Genomic DNA, 20,646 nt, shown 5'->3' with positions numbered 1-20,646 from the left:
TTCAAAAGTCGGAAGAGTGAAATTACCTCTGATGAATTCCCCTGAGGAAGATTCTTCCTCAGAATCTGTGATGGCAGTAGCCTTGTTATCAGCTGTTTTGGGCAACATCATCATATAGTCAGGATACAGTGAAGCAAGACTGGACCATAAATGATATACCCGGATCTTGTAGTCCCTGTATTTTCTTTTGAAAAAAACTCTGCGAGATGCCAGTGCAAGTGGTGCTTACAATTTCCTACTGAGGAACATTTGAACGACAGCTGTTGTAGCTAATTCTACAAGGTATTATATTGTTAAAAGTAAAAATTGTTAAAATTGATTTGGGAAAAAAGATCTGATACAGTAATTTGGATTTACAGGGCGTACAAATAAAGGATATCGGTATTTATCGGTTTTACGGGACCCCTACTGAAATCCAGTTGTTTGCGTATATAAAAATAAAATCACCCATACTATGTATAATTTATTGTGTATAATTTTTATTTTTAACGTTAATCAGATGCGGTTAGTGAGCGAAGCGAGCGTAGAATATGCTTGATTAGATTATGTTGATTCCGTGTAATGACGTATCGCGCACTATATCAATATAACCTAACCAAACATTACCTACGCTCGCTTCGCTCGCTAACTTCGTCTACTGAACGTTAAATACACAAATTATATATATATATGCCAGTAGACAACTTCATTGTATCCTGACTATATGATGGAGTTGCCCAAAACAGCTGATTAACAACGCTACTTCCATTACAGATTCTGAGGAAGAATAATGAGGTAATTTCATTCTTCCGTCTTGAAACTTGTATTTTATTAATTATATAACATTTTTCAACATACTTCAGTTTTAAAAAGATTAAGGTTGAGGACGTTCAGGCTTACGATTACCACAACTTCTGATATTGATTCTTTTTTTTATTATTGTTATTGAATTATTTATCGTAAATTTTTTTTTTTACAATCGGAGGTTAATAATTATTTATAAATCAATATATTTAAATTAAAAAAAAGTTAAAAAAAAAGAGATGAAGTCTGATCCGAACCGATGTGCTTTCCCCTTTAAGATCCAGTGTTGTCCACATCAGATTTAAAAAAAAAAAAAATATTTTTATTATTTTCTTAATATTTTTTATGTTCTAAAACTATGTAAAATTCTTTTTTTATCTGATTCAAATTTAAAATTTGTTCAATTAATTCGCATCGACCTAATCGGTAGTAAGTTTTTAACAACGTCAGTTAATAAAATAGTGAAAATATTTTACACTTTTTACTGAAAGATCAGTAAAATAAGATCATGCCGGTTGGAGTCATCAAACGGCAGTCTGTCCTCTAATTTTAATATATCCCCTATACAAGAAAAGTTAAAACTTTTTAATAATTGAAATTGATCGATTAGAAATTAAATTAACAACTGAATTATTTTTAAAAAGTTATATGTAGTTGTAATTACAACTTCTCTTTATAAATTTACGGTTCCCATCATCGAACCTCTTTACTGTCTCTGGTTTAAACATAAAAGAAACGATTTTAAATAATGTATTCGCTTTTGTATGAGACTCTATCTATTAATGCATTTCCTAGAATATCACTTATATATATATATATATATATATATTTTATATTAAAAAAAAATAATAACCGGTTAATATGAACAGTTTTAACCGGTTGTTGAAGAAGTAAAAGGAAGAGTGCTAATGAAGAATAATAATGAAAGTGGGGATAATTTTCATTCATCGTTCAACCTGTGACGCGAATGAAGCGATTTTTTCTTTTTCCTTGACCCGCGCTCCTTCAGCCGCTGGAAGAAAGTGGCTGTAGCTTGGCTGGAACCAGTTGTCTCGTCAGTCTGTGTAAAGAGAACCAAGAGAGAAGTTCCCGCTATGTACACACGTAAAACTAATACGAATATTCATTACGTTTGATTAACGTCGTCCTTCGTCGTTTTAGGATAGGACAAAAAAAACAACATACACCGTAGTAGTTTTGATTAAAGAGTGACGCCGCCGTAGAATGTCTAGTGAAAACTACCGTAGCATCTTTAAGTTTTTCTTCCTCGTCACTTATTTCTTTGTATTAGGTGAGTACTTAAAAATTAAGAAGCATATGGAAACCAGATTCGTTTCCGTATTATGGCCTAAATATTAAATAATTGGTTTTTTTATGTTTTTTCTTTTAATAATGATTAAAAAATAATTATTTGGTTTTTAACTCGATAAATCAACTGTTAAAAAATCAGTTATAATAATTTAGGTAAAGACAAAATTTTAAATGTGCGCTTTTGTACGAGTAATTTAGCTCCCATGTCGTCGGTAGTCACTACACGTAATACATTTATCAGTACAGAAATCTTTTCATTATTTTTCCCAATAAAATTTTCATACGTTTTCTCTTATTTAATGTATTTATAAATATAACATGATTATAACATCAGAACGATCCTTTTTCTTTAAATTTTGGATTTTTCGATAAAAAATATCGAAGCACTTTTGATCATTTTCTTCTAACAAATTTCTATTACGAAAATTAATTATTAACTTTGTTTTTAATTAATTTATTTATTTTCAATTTAATGATATTTAACTGTATATATTTACGTTTATACTTGATTTAGTTTGAGATTAACTTTATACAGTATATCACATTTCTAGAGAAAGCTTAATTTTTTTATTTTCGTGTCCTAACATTGTTATAAATTTTATTCAAAATCATAATAATTTTTTAATTATATTCTGTACAAAATTATTAAATTCGAATAATTTCATGTATAATTATAATTCTTGCGATTTTCATCTTATTTATTAATTTAGCAACACGCTCTGGTATGACATCAAAATAAAGGAGGTGATTCTCAATTCGACCAGGATTTTATATATATATTTCTTAATTACGAGCAATGGGTCGATTTCAGTGAGCTTTTTTATTTTGTGGGGGAAGCCCCTCTCTAGCGGTCTCGTAAATATTTTTTCTAGGTAATTTAAGAGAAACATTTTTTAAAATGAACAATTATCTCCTAAGTACAGAATTAGAAGAAGATATTTTTTATTTATTTACCTAAGATGGGTTGTTATTACGTAATAATTTATAATTTAGTCTGATGTTAAAAGTATTTTTATGTGATTTTTAAAAAAAAATTAGGTGAAAAAACTAAAATAAAAAATAGTACTCATTACAGCCATAACTTACGCTGCGTAGTAATTTAATTCTATTTCTCTGCGTTCGGTTCTTAGTTTCGCCTTTTTTTTTTCTTATCAGCAAATTTTTTTCATGCGGTCGGCATTTTTTTTAATTTCCATAATTTAATAAAAAAATAAGTAAATTGAAAATATTTTTTTTTTTAAACCTGTAAAAAACTATTCAATTCTTCTACACATTTCGACTTTTTAGAATTTGATGCCAAATTAATGTTTAGGAAATAAATAGTTTATTTTTAATTTGTCATCGACTTCTAAAAGTTGAAGATAAAAAAAATTCACTATTATTGTTATTATTATTTTACTTTTTACTGGGTTTCTTTTAGAACCCAGCTTTTTATTTTAAAAAAATAATAAATAATTTTAACGTATGAGATACTGCAATTCGTATTTGCAATAACGGGATGTAACTGCTACGTATGAAGTAAACTCGGATTATTCCACCTTACTTTAAGCATATTTACTTTATACAACAGTTTTTTAGGTTTGTAATTATCTGTTGTAGAATCTCTTAATTTTTATTTTTGAAATAATTAAATTCGCATCAAATAAAGACGAAATTTTAAAGCAGCCAAAGTTTATCTTACAATTTAATTGAAGACAGCCTATTTTTCATAACGACTTTTACTTTTAGTAATACTCGTAAACACCGTGGCATTCAAACACGGTGTATGAATGTATGCGCCCGCACACGTATGGTGTAATCTCTTAATAAAAAAATATGAGGCCGAGCGCGCGCGCGCGCGCAAACACACACACATACCGTGTTAGTCCTTACGTATTACATTAATTTGAAACCTATTCTCTGACGTTCTAATTATGTTATCAAATGATTTAAAAATCCTAATGAAAATAAACAAAGATATTAATTAACGGTTATAGAAAAGAGGCTAGTTCCAATTCAGAAAAGCGTATATTTTGTACCACTGATTAGTGCATTAGTCATATAAATAGTATATAATTACAGAATATACTAATTTAGATTACATTAATTAGTAATTAATATAATGAATATCCGGAATAACAGTTCCTTTAACATACTAAATGATAATTTCCAGCGAATTTGCTTAAATGTTTGGTGGGAATCTTAATATATATATATATATATATACATATATACACTCGAATATACTTGGCTAACTAACTTCGTCTTGGGATACTGGCTGAAAGGTTTATATTTCAGTTGAACTTTTCCACTCTACATAGTTCTGGAGATGAGCAAGGAACTGAAGTTTGAACTCAAACTTTAATAAGTTTGAGCTCAACTTTTAAATCTAACCTTTTAAGCTCAGTTGTCACCACAATTATTAGTGAAAATGCAGTTTATTTTGCATCATATATCTAGGATTGATAACGGAAAAACGTGAAATAGTAATTTGCTTCGGCTATCCTGGGAAACGGTACACTAATTTCCAAGGCATTTACGGGTAGAAAGGCGGCCACTTTGTACAAGTGACTGAATAAAGTTCCGTTTGAATAACCCACCGGATTGGTCTAGTGATGAACGCGTCGTTGCAAATCTGCTGATTTCGAAGTCGAGAGTTCCAATGTTCAAGGCCTAGTAAAGGCAGTTACTTTTATATGGATTAATAGATCGTGGAACCGGTGTTCTTTGGTGGTTGAGTTTCAATTAACCACACATATCAGAAATAGTCGACCTGAGACTGTACGAGACTACACTTCACTTACACTCATACACATCATCCTTATTCATCCTCTGAAGTAATACCTGACGGTAATTCCCGGAGGCTAAACAGGAAGAAAAAAAAATTCCGTTTGGATGCAGTTGCCAGTTTCATCCTGTGGTTTATTTGTGAGTTGATCCTTTGTTTCAGTCCTTCCCTTTACTGTATCATTTATCCTTTTTTCCCTAAATTATGTTGTTTAGGATTCCAACAAATTATTAATATCGTATATTAATTACATTTTTGCTGATAATGCGAGGAACTGTAGTCAGAATCACTGCAGCTTTGGTTTATTTTCTGTTTAGCGGGAATCGGAGTCCTCATTAACAAAAAAGTGAGATTTTCCTTTAAATTACGTTGGAATTTTTTTCTCTTATCACTTGAAATAAGTCATCCACTCGATGTATTTAGAACAGCAACGATCCAACGTTTATTGCTTGTATACACAAAATAATTCTGATGATTGAAGTGTCATATAAAAGGTGAATCTCCTCATTATGTATAAATATAAATAAAATAGAATTGTCCAATATGATGATTGCATACCACTGTTAATCGTTTGATTATACTGCATACTTTTCATTTTTTGGGAGGTGGGAGGTGGAGGAATAAAATTATTATCTATACTAACTGTATTACGTATTTCCCTTAATGAACATAATTTATGCCAGTTAACTCACATGAAACCCATCGGGTTGGTCTAGTGGTGAATGCGTTTTCGCAAATCAGCTGATTTCGAAGTCGAGAGTTCCAATGTTCAAAGGCCTAGTAAAGGCAGTTATTTTTATATGGATTTGAGTAATAGATCGCGGATACCGGTGTTCTTTAGTGGTTGGGTTTCAGTTAACCATACATGTCAGAAATGGTCGACCTGAGACTGAACAAGACTACACTTCACGTACACTCATATATATCATCCTCATTCATCCTGTGAAGTAATATCCGACGATGATTCCCGCAGGCTAAACAGAAAAAAAAGAAAATTCACAATAAAAGTAGTGATAAACTTTACTCGTGTGTGGTCGGCCTGTATTGTAATTGAAACTGCAATACTAATTAATAGTTCTTTAATAAAATGGCAACACAGTTTTATAGGATTTACCTGTCAGCTGTTTTTGGAAACTCTGAAATAACGTACCGGTTTAGATGGAGAACAGAACTGGTAGATGTATTTTTATACATCTATCAAACCCGGGGTTTTCTTTAAAACGATTTTAAACATTAAATATGTATTATTTTTGGATTTGAATTAAATTATATATGAAACTTTAATTTTGCGAATCGAGTCTATTAGGTTTTGCAAACGGTATAATTAATATATATATATATATATATATATATATATATATATATATATATATATATATATATGTGTGTGTGTGTGTGTGTGTGTGTGTGTGTGTGCTTAAATGAGTAGAATTATAGAGTTTATGAAATTAATCATAAGGTTCTTGCTTCTACAAACTATAATTAACATTTTGCAATGAATAATTAGGATTAGGTACTAAGCGCATTGCACTCAGTATAATTACATTATTCTTATATTGTATTGTTATAATATTAAACAAGTATTATTACATAATTGAGAGTAAATAGTTATTCCAAGTATTTTTTAAACTATCGCCTTCATGAAACTTTAAGGAATGCGTGAAGGATTGGTTAAACGGCTCTATCCAGAATTAAAACTAGTACATCGACACTCCTTCTTTCGTAAACTGCTATCTCTTAATACCTAGAAGGGAACTCTTAATAAGATGTTTCCTGAAAAAATTTGTTAAAACTTTATTTATTTTAATTTTTGTAATATCAGAAATCTTTTGCTAAATTTACCACCAACAATTAAATATTAGAAATACACATTGCTTCCATAGAATGAAAAAAAATTCATGTGAAAATTATTTAATTTTCATTCCTTTAAATATTTCTTAATAATGGCCCTGAAGTTATAAATAAATTTATTATGTTTTTTACTTCCTTGTACGAAGTAAAGGAAGTATTGTAATCGCGAAAAATTTCCGTTTTCAGATTTCAACGGAAGTATCTATCTTGACATCCTTGAATCCATTTTGACTAGTTTCGGCGTGATGTCTTTACGTACGTACGTACGTACGTATGTATGTATGTACGTACGTATCTTGCATAACTAGAAAACGATTAGCCGTAGGATGTTGAAATTTTAGATTCAGGACTGTTGTAACATCTAGTTGTGTACCTCCCCTTTTGATTGCAATCGACTGAATTAAAAGTGTACAAAAAAGCCCAAAATTCCAAAAAAAATTGAGCTCTCATTGAGAGCTTTTCAACGATATATTACAAGTGGTACGTATTTTCATTGGTTCCAGAATTATAGCCAAATAAAATTTTAATTAATGAAAATTTGGATCTTACAAGGGGAAGGCACATCGGTTCGAGCCTGATTTTATCTCCTTTTTTTTAATTTAAATATATTGATTTATTAATAATTATTAGCATCTCATTGTAAAAAAGATTACAGTAAATAATAATACAATATTAACAGAAAAAAATAATTTTGAAAAAATATCAGAAGTTTTTAATGAAATAAAATTTTGTTCTTTTCATTTTAAAGAAATGTGTAAATGTAATTTAACAGGCGTACAAGGAAGTCATGTGTTGTCCACATCAGATCTTTTCATCCTTATAATATTTTTCCATATTACATTCTTGAGGGATTTAATTAAAAAAAGATAATCTAGTGAAATGGGATTCACGTCATCATTAAATAATACAAGTTTCTCCTTTACATTGAAAGTTTCTTCTATTTATCACTTGGAACAGTCATCAATTTGATGTATTTAGAATAGCAAGGTACAAATCCAGCGTTCATAAATTTGCTTTTACATTATTAATTTTGATTAAAGATTTGTAAACCATTGAGAATAATGGATAAAGCCGTTTCTTGATGAAAATCCATCATAATAAATGAAAATATATAATCTAATAATATATTTTGTTTAATTTCGTTTGTTGAGAATAATTGGTTTCTAGAGTTGGATTTATGAGTTGGCATATGTCTGAATGAATACTGATGATAATGTTATAAGTATAACGTCAGTTGTTGGAATTGCTAAGAAAACTGTTACTTGTTGATTTATCCAATTTTCTTCTATTTCTTTTACAGATTTTTTTATTCGGTTGGTTTTAATATTATTATTAGTGTCGGGATACTCTGAGTATCAGAAATTTAGTATTATTTCTTATCAAACCTAGACAGCCTGAGAGACTGTTAAAGGTAGATTTGAACCTTACATTTAATGCATAAATATATCTAACGGGCTATGTTGTTTGATGGTGAGTTTATACTTAACGGATTACCACTTCTGACAAACAATCGTAACTATTCGGTAATCTTTTATTAAATATTCTGTTTCTGCCAGAATTTTATAGTTTGTTGTTTGTTTGTTGTATAGTCGCATCAACAATTAAAGTCATTGGCAGCTGGAGTGTAACTAAATGCACCGATAAACGTGTAGTCATGAACAGACTCAGACTAACTATCCTGAGACGTGTGGTTAATTGAACCCCAACCACCAAAGAAAACCGGTTTCCACGAAATAATATTCAAATCCGAATAAAAGCAACTACTTTTACGAAGTTTTAAACCCAAGAACTCTCGACTTTGAAATCAGCTGATTTACGATTACGAGTTTTAACACTAGACCGACCTGTTGGAAATTTTCTTTTATTATTTTAATTTTAGTTTTATATAAAACATTGCATTTTTTGCATTTGGACTGTCCTGTGATTTTTGGTTAATCGTCTCGGGCTTGTTTCATGGCTTTTTCCGTACACCGTGACAATGCCGAATGCATTTGACTGAGGGATGATTATTTCCATTTTTTTTTCTTCTTGTCACCTCTCCTTAAAAATTTTTTTTATTTTTCGTGTTTGGTTTTTTATTTTATTCTTGTCTGTTATTTCTTTGTCTATTACTTTCTCAAGTTTTGTTTAAATTATTGCTGCAATTCTATACATTTGAGAGATATTTTCTTTTCTTTTTTTTTTAGTTCAGATTACATTCTTTGTTTTTGAAAATATTTTGTTGTACTCTTGGCTCTCTTCTAAATAGATACCCTTTCTGTCCTCGAGTCAAGCTTAGTAAATCTTTACTAAGAAAACGCCCAAAAAATGTCCTGGCAATGAAGAAATTATTATTATTAGTATTATGAATTGAAATCAAAATGGAGGATAAATAACTTAGAACTTAAGTTGTACATTTTCTAAATAGACACAAAACTACAATTTTCAAACTTTAGATTAAGATAAGTTCATCGTTTACATTTTGTTGAAATCGGATCTGTTTTTTTTTTTATGCAAGGACACGTACGAATGGAAACATAAAATAATGGACTCTTTTTATACGAAGCCCAAAGATATTATGGAATAAATTTATCCTGAATAAACCATTGATAAAAATTTAATTTTGATATTATGTAAAATATATTGATGTAAAGGATGGGAGGATACTCCTTCCACTTTGGCATTCAGATGCATTCGGGTGTAACACACTCCCATACAGTTGGCTGTACTTATAAAAGAACCAAATTACTACAGGATTAATTACTTAATGTAAGTTACTTAAACTAATTAAGAAATTCCGACAAATAACCGTGTAACTGCATTATTAAAAACTAAATAAAAAAAAGAACTTCATTTTATAGTAATAATATAATGTATTACGTAACAAACAGGTTACTTTCAAATTCTTTTTACTAAAAAAAAAAAAGAAAAGTTAAACTTTGTAGAATTTTACTTCATTATTTCCAGCTCATAAAGGTTTACATATAAGAAAAGAAAAATAATAATGAAATAAAATTTTCATATATTGATTGTAATAATAACAATTCTTAAAAACAATTGTCACGTTATAAAATTGAATGTATTACTTGTTGATGTAGTATTTATATTTATATTTTTCATATGAATAGACAATAGATGCTGTTAAATATGAATAATGAACGAAGTTAATTTCAGTAATTTTATGAACTAGTTAAGCTAAATTTCAATGAACAAGTACTGAAATCCGGTTTTTTTCTTTATATATATATATATATATTTTGTTGTGTAATATGTATATGTAAAGTGAAACCAGTTATTTTTGTATAGAAAAATTGCTAACAGTTTTATCAGCACACTAACATTCCGATAACGTTTTGTAATTTACGGTTTAAAAAATTGAAACTTTTTCTACTTTACTAAAATTTAATAGTTGGTTAATGTTAAAGTGTATGAATAATATTTGGTATTATTATATAACGTTAAACCATAAAAACAGTTCGGATTTATTTATTATTTATCAAAAGATGTGCTCTATAGAAAAAAATAATTATCCGATTAGACATTTATTAAACTAAGCAACGTTTCTAGGTTAACTTGATTCTCTTTATATTTCCTGTTCTTGGTGTGTTTGTTTATCCTTCTACAACTTTGTTATAAATTAATATTCTACTTATTTTAATAAGGAAGGTAAAATAATGACACAAAAGATGAAATAAAACTAGATCCTTGCCGAAAATCTTTCTAAAAACCGGTATGTTAATTATTTTACCGATTGACAGAATGTTGTTCCGTCTATATATTAAAAATTATTCGGATGGCAGATTTCACCGAAATATCGGATAGAAATCATATGAACATGTTCAAACACGAGTCCGTAGGCAGGCCCGTTAGCACCGGGTTGGTCTAGTGGTGAACGCGTCTTCCCAAATCAGCTGATTTGGAAGTCGAGAGTTCCAGCGTTCAAATCCTAGTAAAGCCAGCTATTTTTACACGGATTTGAATACTAGATTGTGGATACCGGTGTTCTTTGGTGGTTGGGTTTCAATTAACCACACATCTCAGGTATGGTCGAACTGAGAATGTACAAGACTACACTTCATTCACACTCATACACATGATCCTCATTCATCCTCTGAAGTACTATCTAAACGGTAGTTACCGGAGGCTAAACAGGAAAAAGAAAGAAAGAAGGTAGGCCCGTTAGGAAGAGCCGATCCTACCAAATCGCATTTAATGGTCTTCAGATTCTTAGAACGGATTCAACGAACGTCTAACAAAACTCGTAGATAATTACCTGGAAATAATAGATCAGTTATAAAAGAAAAAGAGTGAATTGTGAAAAATTATGTCCTTTCTGTTCCTATCCTTTAAAAGGTAGCGAAATAAAATAAACAGATCAAAAAAGTGCTTCAAGCCTCTTTTGAAGGAGACCTTTCAAGACAAATGTACTAATAGGAATTCTTCCCACTCACAAATCCTCGGGTGATCAGGTTATCTTTACACAAAATGGGAGTAGCATGTTTTTTAACAACGATTATTCTTCTGATCAGCTCAGATATATATTCCAAAAAATTATTTTTCAACCAGATAAATATCCATCAACAAATATGTTTAAACTTCGTTAATAAAAGCCCTAATCCATCTTTGGACGATGCATTGACCTGACTAAATCACAAACCGTTTAATGAGTTCTTTCATCGATTATATGTTATACGTTTAAACATCTAACTTCACTTCGGCAGTTTTTGTCCGGTCACAGATCAACTAATCCTGAAGCCTGACATTTGATAAACCTAACGGTCAACATTTTAAGAAAGTTGACCTTTCAGGTAATAATGAATGTACGACTTTATAAACTTTATTGAATATCCTCTTATCTAAAAGTTAGTAGATAAACAAATGTACTTAATATCTGTAACAGGTAGATCAATAAATATCTAATTAAGTTTCTGTAGAATTAACTCTTGAAATTTTTGAAGAAAACCGATTTCACCAGGATAAAAGACTGATCATTTTAAAAATGATCAGGTTGTTCCACAATTAATGCTCGATTGTCTGATATACTTTGTAATATTTTCGTATTTCTTTACTTTTCTACGATATATTTATACTGCTATTAAGTTATTTTCGATCAAAAGCTTTCATAGCGAAAGTTTTGATAAATTTCCAGATAAAATATCTATGTATAATATTTTTACTTTCTGACATCAATAGGATCTAGAGCTATGCTGTAAAAAGGAAAGTTTGGTAATCAGTCAGAAAATAGGATATGGTTTTTTTTCATTTCTCGATGTTTCATGAATCAGGGACCTCAAACATTTCTGGGAAAAAATGTTCGTACGTACGTCTATACGTGCGAATGTTGGCTTGTTTGAAACTTAATAACTTTTGACTGGATAAACCAATTTTGAAGAAAGTTTGTACATAGGCTCATGTATATTGGGAAATTTGTTGATAAAATTTTGGGGAAAATTTTTTAAAATTTTGCAAACATAACATCATTTTATATTCTCAGTACATGCGTGTATGCTTATATTAACATTTTTAAAACAATTTTTACCCCAAAATTCTCTCCTCATGCCCCAGAAAAAAAATACTTTAGGGGAAATATTGGAGGGGGGAGCCAATCGAAGTCTTAAAAATATCGATTTTTTAATGTTTTAAGACATTTTTTGTATAATTATTTTTCTACTATATAAGAGTAAACAACCAGTGGCTAGAAAGTATTAAAACTTAGTTATCAGCTTTTCATTTTAACAAACATAAATTCTGGTAATTCGAAAGGTTTTTTTTTTATTGAATATGATCGTTTTGTAATTGTTTTAGTGGATTTATTTTTTTTTTTTTTTGTGAATATTGAAATAAACAACTCAACTGCTATTAATTCATTGATGTACGCTTCTCTTAATATAAGTAACTGTACGCTACTTCTATTGATTACTAAACTATCTGGGCACACTTTTTTTTCTTAGAGAAGCGGTTTTTTATGTTAATTTATTAAAATGTGTATATATATATTTATATATGTATGTAAAAATGCATATATATATATATATATAATCCAGATCCCCTGAAGCGGTTGCATATATATATATATACAACCGCTCTCAAGGAGTCCATAAACGAGGTTGTTTCTAATTGTTTGAAAGTGTATATCTAATTATATAGCGCTATTAAGTAATTTCATAAGAAAGCTACCTATTGTAATGGGTACCATGATTCGACTTCCGGAAAATTTCGACATATCTTCGCGTTTCACATCCCGCAGACCCAAAAAAAACCACTGTCGGCTCAAAAATTACATACATATATATATTTAACTTTCTTGTGGACACGATAACTGCTGTAATTTTGCGCCAATCACTTTCAAATTGTTCCTTAAAAATAACTGGTCTGAAAATCTCGGTCGAGTTCATTAACGGCCAAAAATCGGACCATGGGGGGCTTTTTTGAAAAAACAAAAACAAAATATCGCTATAGCTTTCTTATTAAGTAAAACATCGAATTCGTTTAAAGGAACTTTAAACGAATTCGTGTAAATTCCTTTGAACGAGTTTCGTTTAAATTCTTTAGATAAGGGCCTAAAACTTTTGTAAGTAAATTTTTTTATATCACTAACCATTGGCCCAGGTGGTTGAAAAAATGGAGTTACGAAAACAAAAAAGAATCCTATCTCCCTTAATAGGCACAGTATCTAATCGGTTTAAAGTGGTCGTTAGTCCTCTAAACATTACCTAAAACTTTTGTCTGAAACAAGTTTTGATATGACCAAACCTTACGATAAGGGATGATCAAATTTTTTCTGGAATTGTAAGAAGATGGGGCATGTCGTATGCTAAACATGTGAAACTTTTTTGATACGCAACCATTGTCGTATTGAGTAAATTTGAAGTTTTTCTTAACTTTAAGATGGAAATCTTTTTTATCTCCTATTAAGCACCGATGAAATCTGCCTCCGCCTTCCGGCGTGCAGAAAGGGATTTTTTTTTTTTTTAAACTGATTTTGATTTACTCATTTTACATGGCGGTACCAAAAAAATATTGACAATAATTGATAAATACTAGATCATCATGAAGTCCAATATTACTAAAATAATTTTTATTTTATTAATATTATTAATTTTTTTTATTTTATAATCTTACGTAATATAATATAATGGCTGTAACAATATTTGAAGATATTTATTATTCGATATATCAATGAATTATAAAAAAATTAATTACGAAGTATTAAAACAATGGACTATATAGATTATATATGATTGATTATATAGTTTGAATAGTTTATTAATTTTGTAGAAATTTATCAATTTTAAGAAAAACTAATTTTTTCAATAATCTTGTTAAAAGATCTTTAATTTCTAAAAACACAGTGTAATAGGCCTAGTAAGTACATTGGGATTTTACAAAGATCCTACGAAGATTTCTAAAAATTCTTCTTTAAGTCTTTGCAAAATAATTTTGTTTATATTCCTGTAATCGACTTAGGCTGACACTTATGTACAATTATTAATTTTGTACCTTTATTTAATCTACGACAATTACGATATTATTATCCCGATTTGTTATATAGTTGCCTATTATTGAATTTTCAATAATAAATTTGGTTTGTAAATTATCTAGGCCAAGGCTCACAATTTAATTATACGTATTTAATGTAAATGAACCAAAGTGCGATAAATGTATATAGTTTATATTAATACTCTCCTTTTTCTACAAACGGTTACACAAATTAATAAATTGAACGATACAGAAGGTCAGTTAGATGAAATTAGAAAAAATTTAGGAAAATTAATTTTTAAAAATGTTATGTGATTTTTTTTTAGAAAAACAATAATTTATTATTTGTTTTTAGATAATTAGAAAAATCAGTTTTAAATTAAGAAATTAAATAAGTTAAATGAAACCAAATTAATTAGTTATTGCATAGAAACCTCTACTCATCTATGTATTTTAATCTTTCTTGTGCTGTTCAAGTTAGAATAACATATTTACGAGTTTACTTTAAATACACGTTGCGAATAATATCTGTTTTTTATGTAATTTTATATAAACATATTTTTTCTTGTTGTTAGTCATTATTTTAAATTCATTGTTAGATCTGTCCCGTTATAAATACGAGAGGTAATTTCTAAAGTAAAGACCGTTTCGTTGCAAAAAAAAATTTATTCTGAAAACTTTAGAAATATTTCTTATTTCTCTTAAACTATACATTATACTACTTCTCTATATAATTACCACATGAACTAAGACATTAAAGTAGCGATACACCAGCTTCAGTCCTATACCCTCGTCCTATTTTTCTGCCGCCAGTCCATTTAGTCACTGATTAACAGCATTTTTAAGTTCATCGTCACCCGCGAATTCCTTACCACTCAAAAATCCTTTCCATCTCCCAAACAAATCGTAATCAGAAGGAGGTAAGTCGGGACTATACGGTAGGTGATCGTAAATGTTTTCATCCAAATGTTCTCAGTAAATCACGTCTCGGACCCGCAACATGTAGACGTGCATTATCGTACAGCAGGTCGACGCCGTCGGTCAGCTGCCCACGTCGCCGATTTTGAAAGGGGCACCGTAACTTACGTAGACTATCTCAGTAGGCTTCTGCATTCCGCGTAGCATGAAATCAATCAGCAGAATGCCAAACCGATCCCAAAAGACTGTGGCCATCGGTTTGCGTCGAAATGGCTGTGGCTTCTTGACCTTTGTCGGTCTGGTTGTTGATTGAGGATGGCGCCATTCACTTGACTGCCGTATTCTATCTGGCGTGTAAAACGAAATCCGTGTTTCATCGCCGGTAACAAATAAATTAAGGTACTTATCTCCTCTTTCTGTTTAGAGCATCAAAAATTGCAAAGCAGATCTCATTCGGATTTTTTTTGTGACGTTCCGTTAAGACGTGTAGCTCCCAACGTGCACAAACGTTTCTGAAGCCTAAATAGTCATGAACAATGCGACCATTAACAGCTCTTGAAACATCACGAAAAAAAAGACCAAGTCAAAAATCGTTGGCTCGAAAAATATAGTTGATCTTGTTTGATTTCATCATCGACGCGTTTCAACAAGTCCTCGGTGATTATCGATGGCCTCCCAGAACATTCTTCATCATGCACGTTAATTTTGTTATTTTTAAACCTTTTCACACCATTCTCAGACGTTTCATTCATTCATTACATTATCACCGTATACAGCAACCAACTGCATATGAATTTCAGCCGTTAAAGTTTTGATAGATTAAAAACCGTACGACGCCACGTATTTCATAGTCGGTGGCAACATCGATTTTCCTATTCATTTTATAACGTAATAACTAACACTTAATCAAAGATACTACAACGCGACAACTTAGAGACAACAATGCAGTGCGTACATTACAAGCGTGGTCATGAACGATACAGGTTCGCCAACGTTAAGGAGAGAAATTTCCCAGCGATCTTTATTTTAAAGATATACCTCGTATATTAATTTACCATTTACATTAACTCATATATTAACGGGTTTTCTGATTACTTAGCTCACTGACGTAGTTAATTTATATATGTATGTACTCCTCGTTACACCTTTAGTTTTTATAGATGGAATAATTTAAGTTGGCCGGTGGAGGTTACATCACATACGAAAATTAATCTCCGTAGTTTTAGAATACTTTTCCACAAAGTTGTAAATTTCATACTTATAGCATCGGGTAACTAATGATACAGAAGATTATATTGATTGAATGTAAAATACATTATGTAATTTTCATCGGCCTGATATTTACCATATTATTTTTATATGTTGCGCTAGAGTTGTAGTAGCTTGTCAGTAGTTTATAACGGTCACACCCGGCCAACCTACGAAGATCGTTCAACAATTAAGAGATAAATGACAACAGTAAAAAACCTATTTACTAGAATAAACCGAAATTGTCCGACGTTCAAGTTGGCATCCCTGACATAGAAAATATCAGTTTTTGACAAGAATTCCATTATTATAAATTCTTCTATCGATTTATTGTCGGCCCCGCTTGAAATGTATACCGTGAAGAACAGCGTACTGTGATATTTTTTCCTGAACGTATAAAACCGACCGAACTTCACTTGCGGACATTAAAATAGTATGGCAAAAGGTGTTTTAATCATGAAATTAAGTGAATTGAACAGTTTAAGTAGGACAGAACAAGTTACCGATTTTCTTCTTTTGAAAAACCGGCCGACTGACGCTTTCCAAGATCGCATTTATGATCTTACTCGCAAGAACAGACGAGAAAAATTTTGGAAAATCGCTAAAGTTTGTTGTGCGAATATAGGCATTGTTCATTCCATTATCTATGATAAGCTGAATAACTGCAAAACGTGTTCGACTTGGGTTCCGATACAGTTGACTGAAAATCACAAAACACCCTAATTCATATACAACTTAAATGACTATTTTTAGCGGAAGGTAACGCTTTTTTTTTGGTAGATTTGATAAGAAAGCTACCTACTGTATTGAGTACTATGATTCGACTTCCGGAAAATTTCGACATATCTTCGCGTTTCACATCCTCCAAACCCCAAAACCAACGTCCATTTCAAAAGTTTATATATATATTTCACTTTGTTCTGGAGACGATAACTGCCGTAATTTAGCGCCAATCACTTTCAATTTGATACATAAAATACAGGGTTATCATAAAAAAATGGTGCGGTTTTGAACATGGTTTAAATTAAAACAGAATTACTTACAGTTTAAGTTTTTTTTTTTCAAATTTGTCGTCTCAAACATTTTTTTTACATAATTAATCAATTTCAATATGTCGCTTAGTCGCTCGACAAATGTCGAAACGATACTCAACTTCGACGGGGGATGGACTTCCCAGGACTTCTAATTGCCGATTGTCTAATTAGTTCAACCGTTTCGTCTGGTACACTTGGTCTGCCGGTTGATTTCTGTTTCTTAACCGATCCAGTTTCTTCGAATCGTTTGAACCGACGTGTTATTTTATTTTCGTGTGGTGGGTCTCTTCCGAATTCACGTCGAAACGCACGTTGAACTAAAATTACGGATTTTAATTCAGCCATCAATAAAACACACTTTGCTTTGTCTTTATCCGAGAACATAGTAACTCACTAAACTCACCGCAACAACAATACAAGAACTGACGTTGTGGTTACAACTACTGATAAACAAACTTTTGGGTTGGAGGCTTTCAGGGATACCAATATAACATCTAGAAATTTCCTTACAATCTTTCTATGAATTACTGAAACCGCACCATTCTTTTATGATAACTCTGTATAACGACCCAAAATCTCGGTCGAGTTCGTTAATGAGCAAAATCAAACCATAGTGGTAGAAATGGAGGGTTTTTTTTGTGACGTTCCGTTAAGACGTGTAGCACCCAACGTGCATAGATGTTTCTGAAGCCTACGACAATTTGTACGAAAAAACAAAATATCGCTATAACTTTCTTATTTTAATATAAAAATAATATTATATAATATAATAAATATCTTAAATATAATTTATATATAAATAAAATATATATATATTTATAAAAGTTTGAACTGAGGTGGTTTTGGGGTCTGGGGAATGTGAAACGCGAAGATATGTTCAAATTTTCTGGAAGTCGAATCATGGTACCCATTACAATAGGTAGAGCTTTCTTATGAAATCTACGTAATATATATATTTTTAAATACCAGTTTAATTTTTAAGCGTGATAAATAATTACGATAATCTCTAAGTATAGTATCGCTAACTTAATACAAATTTTATTAAGTTATGGAAAACAAAATATTGAAATATTTTATCCTATTCTTTTTAGAAAAAATTTCTACGTAGCCTATAAACAACGCCCTCGGGCGTTGTTTTAAGTGTGTTGTCGTGAATAATGAGACAGTTCCATAATGTGTTTTTCATTGTCTTGTTCTTTAACCGACATTTAAGGAAATGTGAAAGTTTTCTTTTTATATAACAATATCAATGGAGAATATTACACTAGAAAAGATCGGCTGCAACAATGTAGCTACTGACTATTGTTATATATACTGTAAAATATATTGGCTCATGTTACGAACAAGCTTTATTATACACCTGCTTATTATAGTTTTTATAACATTTTAAATCGTTTTTTTGATTAATATCTGTTTATAATACCGTTTCGATTTTGTTCTCTGAAATAAACTAATCGTTATCGTATGTTATTTTTGTATAAATGTGTGTTAATTTAATTTTTTTTCGAATGAAGTCGAAAATATTATTCAATATGGATATTAATGGTTGACTTCAGTTTACATGATTTTATTAACTTTTAATTGAAACCATGTAACTTTTACAGTCGATAAACTTAATAAAAGTAGATTAAGGATACTTATTTAAAATTTGTCTATTAAATGATTATAAGAATTTTTTAAACCAGAGTTTTACGCGAGTGTATTTCATCATTCTTAATCCGAAAATGTAGAATAAAAATGTACTAAAAAAAAAAAAATCTTTCTTACTTAAATTTTGACTTTCGGAATTCAAATTAATTAATGCGTAAAATTCAAATTTTTTTTTTTGTAAACAGATTATTTTACATTTTAAAAATGTTGTTTTTAATATAAATAGAAAATGCTGAATGTATAAAAAAAATCTTGTACGAAAAAGTGGGAAAACGTGTAAAAAAAAGGAATGTCTAAAATGACGTTAGATTTTTTTTTTAGTATGAGGTAAAGCTTTCTGTAATGTAAAATATATTATAAAATATATATATATATCGTAAGTTTTCCATTTTTTATTTTTTTTTATTTTCGCGTAAAAATATTTATAATTAAAAAAGTGTATTAAAAAATGAAAATCTACCTTACCAGCAAATTAAATGTGACTCTACATCTTTCAGTTCTTAGACCATCGACAGGAGAATAAAATATTATAAAATAAAATCAAAAAATTAAAAGGAGATTAATTAGTCATTACTACTAGTTATCAGTATACTGAATTTAAATGTAAAGTGTAATCTGGTAGAATAAAATGAAATTAACCGGAACCATGTTGTAAGAATGATATTTTATTTATTTAAATTATTATTTTTTTATATTTATATTCCGGGCTTTTTTAAACAATTTATTATCTTTAAAAAATGTTTGCTCATTAATTAGATTTTTATTATTACTGTAAATGTGATATTTTTTTAAAATTTGATGTATTATAATCCCGGTCAGGCATGGCATTTTCACACACGCTACAAATCATTCATCTCATCCTCTGAAGCAATACCTAACGGTGGACACGGTTAAAAAAACACAAAAAGATGTATATAATATAAGAAGTGTCTAAAATTAAAAAAAAAAAAATATTTGGATTGTATATATGACCATTATCCAATACATGTTTAGTAAAGTTAGAATTTTCTGGTTTATTGTTTTTAATACTATCCATGAGTTCTTTTGCACGTATAGAGAATTTTCGTGGTCACATTTAATTTGCTGGTAAGGTGGATTTTTATTTTTTAATAATTTATTAGTTATATCAGCGGTAACCGTGTTTAATAAATTTATACTTATAATATTGTTATGATATCACAAGTTTTGTAAATATTTATTAAACAGTAAAAATTTCTTGCCGCCAATTTTATTGATGGTAATTTGAAATTATCTTCAAATCGTTTGTATAAAAATGTAGATCTATTCTTTAAGAAAAAAAAAACAATCTTCTATTTAAGTTATTCTGGCATAAATTAAAAAGAGACAATTTTCTATGGAAAACAGATTATTGAAACTGTTCATAGTAAGGAATAATGTTAGAACATACATAAAAATATTAGGGTCGAATTAACATATCTTCTAAAAAAGTAGGATCTTCCCTTTTTTGAAGTTGATCAAATAAGTTTTAAATCGTATTTTTAGAAAAAAATTCCAAAATATTTTTGTTATAATCGTTGGTTTGTTAGAATTCCATAAAAATGAAGCACCAGATTGATCTCTTTAATTTAAATTCTCAGTTCGGTAACAAGATATTTAAAGAAAAAT

General features: G+C 29.8%; 1 protein-coding gene across 1 annotated transcript in view; it reads left to right on the top strand.

Moving 5' to 3' along the window:
• The first annotated feature begins 1,728 nt into the window (after positions 1-1,728).
• Cda4 (chitin deacetylase Cda4) overlaps positions 1,729-20,646 on the top strand; it is a 102,590-nt gene continuing 83,672 nt past the window's right edge. Inside the window, exon 1 of the mRNA XM_075369857.1 lies at positions 1,729-2,074. Within this exon, the coding sequence (XP_075225972.1) occupies positions 2,008-2,074 (67 nt within the window). The 5' untranslated portion in view covers positions 1,729-2,007. The remainder of the gene's footprint in view (positions 2,075-20,646) is intronic.

Source organism: Lycorma delicatula, chromosome 6, assembly GCF_047948215.1.
Source record: "Lycorma delicatula isolate Av1 chromosome 6, ASM4794821v1, whole genome shotgun sequence".
Lineage (NCBI taxonomy): Eukaryota > Metazoa > Arthropoda > Insecta > Hemiptera > Fulgoridae > Lycorma > Lycorma delicatula.
Note: the sequence above shows the minus strand (reverse complement) of the source record. Positions and strands in the feature narration are given on the sequence as shown.